This window comes from Alligator sinensis, unplaced genomic scaffold (assembly GCF_000455745.1).
Source record: "Alligator sinensis unplaced genomic scaffold, ASM45574v1 scaffold171_1, whole genome shotgun sequence".
NCBI lineage: Eukaryota > Metazoa > Chordata > Crocodylia > Alligatoridae > Alligator > Alligator sinensis.
Window position 1 is genome coordinate 538,109 of NW_005842552.1, and position 9,321 is coordinate 547,429.

The 9,321-nt window shown below is 38.5% G+C and overlaps 1 protein-coding gene across 1 annotated transcript in view; it reads right to left on the reverse strand.

The window, feature by feature from the left end:
* JAG2 (jagged 2) overlaps nucleotides 1–9,321 on the reverse strand; it is a 97,823-nt gene that overhangs the window by 25,702 nt on the left and 62,800 nt on the right. Inside the window, exons 5-7 of the mRNA XM_006032171.3 lie at nucleotides 4,683–4,813; nucleotides 4,125–4,244; nucleotides 1,210–1,323 (exon numbers count right to left, since the gene is read on the reverse strand). Of these exons, the coding sequence (XP_006032233.1) occupies nucleotides 1,210–1,323; nucleotides 4,125–4,244; nucleotides 4,683–4,813 (365 nt within the window). The remainder of the gene's footprint in view (nucleotides 1–1,209; nucleotides 1,324–4,124; nucleotides 4,245–4,682; nucleotides 4,814–9,321) is intronic.

The following is a 9,321-nucleotide window of genomic DNA, read 5'->3' on the forward strand; positions in this document are numbered from 1 at the left end:
AGGACGTGGATCCTGCCATTTGTTTAACACAGTTGGACAACTGTACACTACTGTGTACATCTTGTTTTCTGAAGTTCACAATGATCTCACTGTCCACTTAAAGCCAAAAGATTCACTGAATTCATCAGCAAATTCGAAGGCACTCCTCTTAAGCGATTTATATTGCTATCATATTTCAAATTCCTAGTTCTGGATCAGAACACCTTTGTATTGAGCCCAATACAAACAAGGAAGAAAAAAAAAAAAATACAGCCTTTGGCCTAAAGATAAAGCAGATCAATGCAGACAGATGGGAATGCAGGCAGCCCAAATCTTTCCACGGGCAAAAGAACTAGTAGACCCTGGCCACAGTAATTATTTAAATAAGACAACGGTGGCTACAGAGACACCCCACACACAGACTTGTCTAAACGGAACGTGTGCTATAGTAGGGGATTTAAATTGTCGCTAATTGGTTGTCCAAATTGTACCATTTTAAAATGATAAATTGCTAATTTTCTTTGAAAAATTAAACAGCCCTTACCTAATAAAATCTATTGTGATACTGAAATGATTAATTTGTGTATTCAAAATAAAATTTCAGGTGGTATATACACCACATGCTGTGTTATATGAAGCAAGCATCATGGTTTAAAACTAAAAGGTTGAAGAAGTTGCAGGGGTATTGAACATGTAGGCCACACATGGAGTCACTTCATCTGACCCATCTGGCTTCCAGTGAGGATACTGGAACTTGTGGGGGACAGCCTGCTGTGGCATTCAGGGCCCTCTGCCCATGCCAGCAGGGACATAAGCAATGAGCCTGGCTTGCTACCACCACCCCCAGACCTTTTCCCCAGAGTCACCGTCTCCTCCAGATGCCTGTCCCCACTCACAGACCCTCACTTCAGCTGGCAGATTCTTTATGGGCCCTGGCTAGATTTGGCCCATAAAGAACCCTGCTGTTCAGATTCAGCCTGGGACCCCAGACAAATCTGACACCCCAGCTATATTGCATCAAATTTGTTTCTTTCAGTGTGTTCTTATATTTCAAAACCACTTAGAATAACATCACAGGGATAGTGGCAAAGTCTCCAACATATAACCACTACACAAAAGACATATGGTTTAGTATCTATCCACCTCACTGCATGGCATATTCATCAGAGAAAATCCACCTATCAAACCTTTCAACCCGATGTGTCAAGATCAACAGCAGTTTGTACCTACCAACAGCACATGTTGGTCCGCTCCACCCTGGTGGACAGTGGCATTTGAAGCCAGATGAGATTTCATGGCAGATCCCACCATTAGCACAGGGATTAGATACACAAGCATGCTCCGCTAAAAAGGTGAAAAAAAAGAAAGTCTTCCTCAATATTGTCTTACCTATTCAACCACCAACTATGGTTTGATTAATTTTTTCAATAGGTATCTTTTATTTAGTTCTAACTCGCTAGCAGCATAAAAATGAGTGGGATGCTTGCAATGATGAGAAACTTGTGTTCTCCCTTTCTTAGCTGCTGAGATGAGAAGCATGCTAGATTTCTTTTAAGAAAATGATCCAGGATTCTGCTCAGGCGGTACCATCTTACATATAAGCCTGTCCAATTCATGCATCTACTAAAAAGCAAGGGGCAGACTATCCAACATGTCAGAACATTCTTGCAGTGAGAGGTTGTTTCTGATCACCTAATTCCTCTCCCCATATGTACAGCTTCTACTGCCAGGTCAACCTCTGAGCTGCTCCAGTGCCTTCCTTTCCTAAAATTCACTTAGCAGCCAAACCTGATGAGGAACACCTTGCATTCAAAAGCTTGTCTAACTTTATCCCACCCATGTAGTTGGTCCAGTAAAAGATAACACCCCACAAAAAAATCCTTGCCTCTCAATTCCCAGATTAATCACAGATACAGCATTGCTCTAATATTACCAATGCTGTGTATAGCATTCTGAAAACCCCAAGTTCAAGTGAGTAGGCTTTAACCTACATTGTAGCTTCACTCTGCTGCTGTTCTTTGGAAAAGAACAGCAGAACTAGCTCTGCGTATCTAACCAATGGAGAAAGGCACTGCATTGCTTTGGAAGATTTAAGTTAAGTTTTACAGAAATTGGATGTCTTAGGTATTTAACATTTAGCCGGGAAACTTTTCCAATTATCACTGGCAACTGGCTTTCAGTCTGTCCTACAAAGGGCTTACCGATGTCTTGTATTAGATTAATTGTTCCTGCAAGTCAGGTTCTCGTAGGAAAAAGAAGTGATTCAACTACAACAGTTCACAAAACCCTAAATCTATAGCAATTATAGCTTAAAAAAAAAAATCAAAAAAATCACAGTACTGAAAGTGACATGCATTTTGAGCCCTTACCTAAAGAACTAGAAATTTTACCTACATTTCTTAACAAAGTGGAAAATATTATAACTTATTGCACAAGTGCAGCTAAAGCAAATGCTAGGTGCAGCTAATTCTGGATTTAGTCTACCAAATCAGAGGCCCATACAGCACTATGGCAGGAACAAACCTATAACCTAACAAGCTTGCCATCTAATATTCACATGGATGAACTAACAAGTAGGAGGGAGAGAAGGGAAGTGCTAAGGTGAAAGCACAGGAGACATCATTTCCTCTACCTGCATCCCTGATGACTCCAAAGCAGCAGATCTGAAAGTTCAGAGGTGCTGTGTTTATGCATGTATTAGATTTATAGGCTGCCCTGTCTGACAAAGGCTCAGGACACCTTAAAAATGTAAACATTGTTCTGTGATCAGACACAGGTATAGCAAATGGAAGAGCAGTATAAAATACCCAGCTGACAGTTAAATGCAGACCAACTGCAATGGATGAGGATGCACAGAAATTGAGGTGGTGAAATACATGAAATACTGCATGTGTGCAGTGGGAGAAAGTGACAAACTGAGCAAGATGTAAAAAGGGGCAAAGGGTAAGAGCACAGGGAGGAGACAAAAATGTAGAGATGTTGCCAGAAGAGTCAAAGCAATACCAAATGAAAACACAGTTTCAAGTGTGAAGAGTGTCAAGAAACCAAAAGATAAAGATACAGCATGATACTAACTGTGGGGAAAAGGAAGAGATTTTCAGTGCTGTGCTGCATGAGCACATAGCAGTTAGACTGCAGTCAGAGGGTTACAACAGAATTACCTTTGAAAAAAAGTCTCCTCAACTTAGAGGAACAGAGCTTTTAACTAAATTGTCTAGTCTGAACTAGATTTAGGATTATTCCATAGCAGCACTAAATCTCCATATCCAAAAGTGGTACTCACTCAACATGATGTTAAACCAAATTGTTCTACTGTTTTGTAAGAAGTGTGCAATTACTTTTCATTAGAATGAAGGTTAATGGGAATTCTTGCCCGAAATAAACTACAAATGCTCCCTTGGGCCTGTCTTTCTCTTCAAAGAAAGTCAGAATGCCTCTCCAGGTAATGTCCTATGTTACTTTAGTTATGAGGGGTGGCAGTGACTCCAACAAAAGCCTGCCACACCTTTAAGCAACAGTGGAAGATGGGGAGAAAGTGGTAGGAGAAAAAAAGTTGTGCCTATACTGACTTCCTAGAAGCAAATAGCACGATTTAATTCTTGGACGGAGGGAATGTTAGGAGACGCAATCGAGGCCTAAACCAAATCCTATTGAATTTAGTGGAAGATTTTCTCTTACTAATCAATAGTCTTTGAATTAAACACCCTAAGAGGGGAGACAGCAGGAAGGCTAACAGAAACATGGATGCTCTTCCCTCTAAAGCAGCGATTCCCAACCCTGGGTCATGGCCCAAGCGAGGGTCACGGGGGCAATGCCACTGGAGCTGCACAGAAAGGACGAGCCACGCCATGTGCTGGGAGCTCCCAGCAGTAGGGCATGGAAAGGAAAAAAAAAAAAAAAAGGTTGGGATCCACTGCTCTAGAGAGAGCCTCTTTTTGCTTCCCAGGAGGAAGACAGAATCTGGGAGTGACCACTTGCAGTGTTACTGCTCAAAAGCTCCTCCTTTTTGTAAAATAGGTTGGGGGTTTTGAGGTGGATCTCTAAAATCGCCTGCTGATTTTTTCCTACAGAATATGACCCAGAGTGCTCCAAATCTTTGACAAGCAGTTCAAATTCAAGTAGATGCATGCTATGGTCATTAGTACCAATTTCACAATTCTTTCCAGAGTAACCGTCTGGGCAAGCACAGCGATATTCATCTGGTTCTGTATTCATACAGGTTCCACCATTCAAGCAGGGGTGATGGTTTCCACAGTAGTTTAAATCTAGATTAAAGAAGATAAAAGAAACATGTCAGTTGATAAGCGAAACAAATCCCAAAGTCACTGTTCTTGTACCTAGTCAGACTTGAGTAACATTATGTCTCCCCACCCCTCTCCTTTTAATCCAATTTAATTTCAAGCCATCAATCACTAGCTAACCTGTCAACTCATGGCTCTCCAAGAAATAAGCACGGGGATGAACAAGAGACAACTGCAAAAGTAAAAGGGTGAATGCATCATTCCAAACCCCTTCCCTTAAAACTTCTGTTACTCATGATGTTTAAGCAACCGTCTGCCATAAAAAGAGTTAGTAACAGATGTATGCAAATAATTACATACTTGCAAAAAAAAACAAACCAAAAAAAAACAAAACAGTTGTTAACAAGTTACCAGTTAATTATGCAATTTTCTTAATTTTTCCTGTAAATTAATGTTAAGTACCTTTGTTACACAGCAGACCACCCCAGTTGGTTTCACAATTACATTGCCATGGTTCGTTACAGCTCCCATGAGCACAGCCTGGGTAACGGACACACTCATCACAGAACTGTCCTTGCCAACCATAATGACACCTAAGATGTAAGTGCACAGTAAACGTTAGCAACATGATGCTTAATTATCTGCAATACAGGTATTCAGTGTTACATTTACCATTCATTATTTAAACAAAGTTGATTGTTCAACATGTAACAAAATATTTAAGTGGTATTATTGGGGGAGGGGGGGGGGGGGGGGGGGGGGGAGCTGGCATACTACTTGTAGTGGGCAAATTGTACCACATCTTTATTGCAACTCACCAGGCACATAAGAAATTCTCTCCCAAAACATCACAATATATTTTAAACAGTGCACATATGCACTTGTCTTTTTACAACAAATCTGGTCTTTACACAATTAGATATAAACATGCTTCACATTAATTAAAAATGATGGGTTATATAAAAAGTTCAATCAATTGAAGTGAAAATTGCAGTCTCTTCTACCAGATAAAGAGGCATACTTGTATTTTTTTCCTGTGAAGATGGTTTGCAAGAGATTAGCCAATTCATTTTCGAGTACTACATATATTTCAAGACCTGGGGGTGGTCAAAGATGCAGCTATCATGTCAATTTTCTCAGCGTTATTTTAAGAACTCTTTCTACAGATTTAGTCTATTATGTTCCCACTGTTTTTCAATTGCTTATTCTAGGGTCTTTATTTGAAACAAAAGTAGTCATGCACATTTGAAAGAGACAAAAATAAAAAGCAATTAAAACATTTAGTTAATTTAAAAAGACTGTGGTTTAATGTCTTTTCACTTGTTTCTTAATAAACAATTATCCTTTAGATTATGTTGTCTGTAAGCATGCACTCATAGGGTTCAGAAAATCTGCAAGTGAACTAGCTGCTTGCTCCATAGGAAATACTTAAAAACTGAAGTCTGACTTTTGAATCCTTGTTTTCTAGATGCGCTCTCTGAAAAAGTAACTATAGCTTAGGATCTCCAAAAAAAAAAAAAAAACCCCAAAAAAAACCACCCAGGTATGCCACCTAAGATCACCACCAATATGCAGGATAAATCTTGTCCCTAGCTCAGATGGTCTTTAAAAATGGTATTTAATTCAATTAAAACTGTGCGTTTAAACACTGGCATTGAATAAGCTTTAAGATACCCTGAAATTAGAAATTTTTCTATTACACATATTACAATATTACCCTGATATTTATAAAACAACGCAAAACCTACAGTCTAAGTAGTAGCCTAAATAGAGCTGTACTAATAAAAACAACATGTGACATGCAAAAACTCAGCAAGTTAAACAGAAGTTAGACCATCACTTTTGAGGATCTGTACACCACTGCTTAGTGGAAGAAGAATATTAGTAGTAAAGCTACATTCATTCATGTAAATCTCCATGTCCCATTATCAGCACCCCTTGAGAAATGCAGTAAAAGAATGGGGCTAACATCTGAAGCTATCTTGGTGGGGAAGGGGGAAGAATGCAGAAATAGGGAAACCTGGTTCACTGCAAATTAAAAACACAAACAACAAACCAACCCTCAGGCTGCTGCACATTAATACAAATGACTTACTTAAAACTAAGTGCTGGGTCTTTCACATTTAGTCACATGAATGGGACACCTCCCACAACTGCATTTTCTACTTCTGTTGCAAACTCTTATCAAACTGTAGGGATTAATACCTCTGCATTCAGTCTATTTTCAGGGACAAGGCATTTAATTCAAACAATGAAAAGGTGCAGATAGGTGTTGCTAGGGGGTTTCCCCAAGTATATGAAGTCTAAGACAGCAGCTCTCTCCTGTATCATAAATATTGTAATCAAGTGAAGTGTATGTACAAGTTGGAAAAGTAATTCATTTTCCCTTTTCCCTAACCAGTACCAATTACACAGCCAGAGTAGAGCATTTTCCAGTAGTAGGATACTCAAAAATGGTATAGTAAGGCCTGTATACATTTCTTCCAATAACTTAAGTTGTTGCAATGCATATTACAGTACTTTCAGTTTGGATAACGCTGTTTATTATTGCCAAAAGGCAGTATTTTAATTAAGTTGATATCTAGTCTTTGATTAAAGCTGCATGTCAATGTAACTATGACAAAGTGTGAATCTTAGTTTGGAACTATTCCAGCAATTGCTTTTTAATTGGGCTGTGAGAAATTAAAATGTTCTCTCTTAAGTAGAATAAGTTGATTAACCAATTACGCTAAATAAATTGTATAGGTGTCCTAGAAGATGTAAAGAGGGCAAGAGTCTAAATATTTTTCTAAAAAAATAGGACAGATTTTTTTTTAGCACTAGTAAAACTACACAAGAAAGGTAACATTTGGTAGGAGAGGGTTACTAATAGTTCAGGACATCCAATGGAAACAAAGTTTACAGTTAAAGTTAAGTTACCACTATACCCCAGGGTAATCATTTCTACAAGCAAGAAGCAGTCCAACCAAAGGAACACAGTGTTTACAAGTCAAAAGGTTACTATGTGGTAAGCTGATCCACCTTCAGTTTACAAGGAAGAGTAAATTAGGATTTCCCCTCAAACAGGAAGTCTGGTTGCATCCTACATTAGCGGGTGCTAGAACAGCTTTAATTCCACTTCCTTCTTGAGAAAGATAATGTTTACATGGGTCTCGACTCACTCCCGAAGTAAAAATGTAATCTAACTGAGAAACTTACTCAGAAGGTTGTGGTTTAAAATGGAGAGTCATGGCAAATCACAAGGTTCAGAGGTTTACTAATCTATTATGAAAAAAATCCAAATATGGGGAAGAAGAAAGCTACATTTAGAAAACATTAACATTTATCTCTTGAAGTACTAGGTATTTGAATAAGGGCCAAAGGGAACTCTTATATGAACAAGCAGTGGACTAGAATTTTTTTTAAAGTGTATTTTGTCATAATGACTGGTTGAATGTACTTGAAGTTTCCCTGATTCACAGGTAATTTTAGGATCTTAACACGGTATAACATTTTTTTCCATGTAAAGAAAAAAACTCTCACTGTTGTAATGGGGGAAGCCAAGAAAAGCCAGCATCTACTTAGTCCTTCTCCCTTCCCGTTCTTTCAATTTCACTAGTACCATCTCTTTATGACCATGGCGATATAAAAACAAATCAGAGATAGCTTAATCTCAGCTTCTGCAGGGTTACTCGCAGTACAAAGGAAGCTACCATAAATAGACTGTTACAGTTTTGTAATTTCCTGGAGGAAGGTTGAAGCATAGGCATCTGGTTTCAGACAAAATAAGTTCCTTCGGGTCAAGATTAAGTTCAATATGAAGGGAGTGCAACAAGCAAGTTAGGATGCTCTTTAGTCATTTTACGCTTATAAGATACCAAGAGGTCTACCAACCTGCTTGGCTGCCCTCAAAACCTAAATGGACTACAGGGAAACTTGGCTTAATAGAACTCTACAGGCTAGATATTAAGCTAAAAAGATCAGTATCACCAAAATACACCGAGTTTCCACAAACTTCAATATATAGTAACCAAACCAAAAGCCTGTGAAGTAACTAAATATATAGATATTTTCAGCTAGAGTTGCTGAAGTTTCATCAATACATTTCAGTTTGTATAAAAGTAACTTGTATTACAGGTAATTGTGAATTGTAATAGCTAAATGAGGGCTGACACAGCCACTACAATTAAAGTGCGTGTTCAAACAGCAAATGCAAGGCCAAAATATCCCACGAGAGAGACAGTGGAACAATACACGTAGTATTCAGAAAACTGTAGCATCTGAACAAATCCAGTGGAAAACGCATTAAAAGGGAGGTGACACAGTAGATGAGTCTCAATCCTTTGATTGATGTAGAATATTAAAACCACACTTAAGATAATCACAGAAACATAGAAAATAGTGTTGAAGGGACCCCAGGAAACCAGCTATTCCATCCACCTGCTAAAGGGAGTATCAAACATACACTGAAGCATTCTTGACAAATTTGTTTCACTTGCTCTTAAAAACCCTCCAGTGATGGCGATTCCACAATGTCCCTGGCTAATCCATTTTAGTGCTTGACTATCCTAACCGAAACCTCCCTTAGCACTGTTTAAGCCAATTGCTCCATAACTGCACTTTATAAAACCTCCCTCTTTGCAGTAACCTCAAGACATCTCCCCTCAGTCTCCTCCAAATGAAAACAAGCCCCTTGTTTTTAAAAACTGTCCTATAAATAACTTTAAAAATACTGAAGATATTGGGAGTCGAGACCCAGTTTTTAGAAGCACGAGTTAATGAAAAGGAAGAAAAAATTATCAAAAAGAAACAGGATGTAAGTGTCCACATATGTAATGCAAGGTATTAAATGTGTAGTTTAAGGTGCCAACATGTCTGCTCAGCTACTGCTGAGCAGACAAGGGCTAAAATGCTAAAAACTGTATGATTTAGGATCTTATTTTCCAAGATAATGTAAGATCTTGCATTAAACTCAGCATTTATAAAAGTGGTTCAATACTCAGAAATAATCCCTAATACTCAAAACTTGTACAAAATTTCACCAGACATTTGTAATCAGTTCCCTTAACTAGATTAACTTGGTAGGTGGAAGTCCCCACCAATTATACGATGGGGGGGGGGC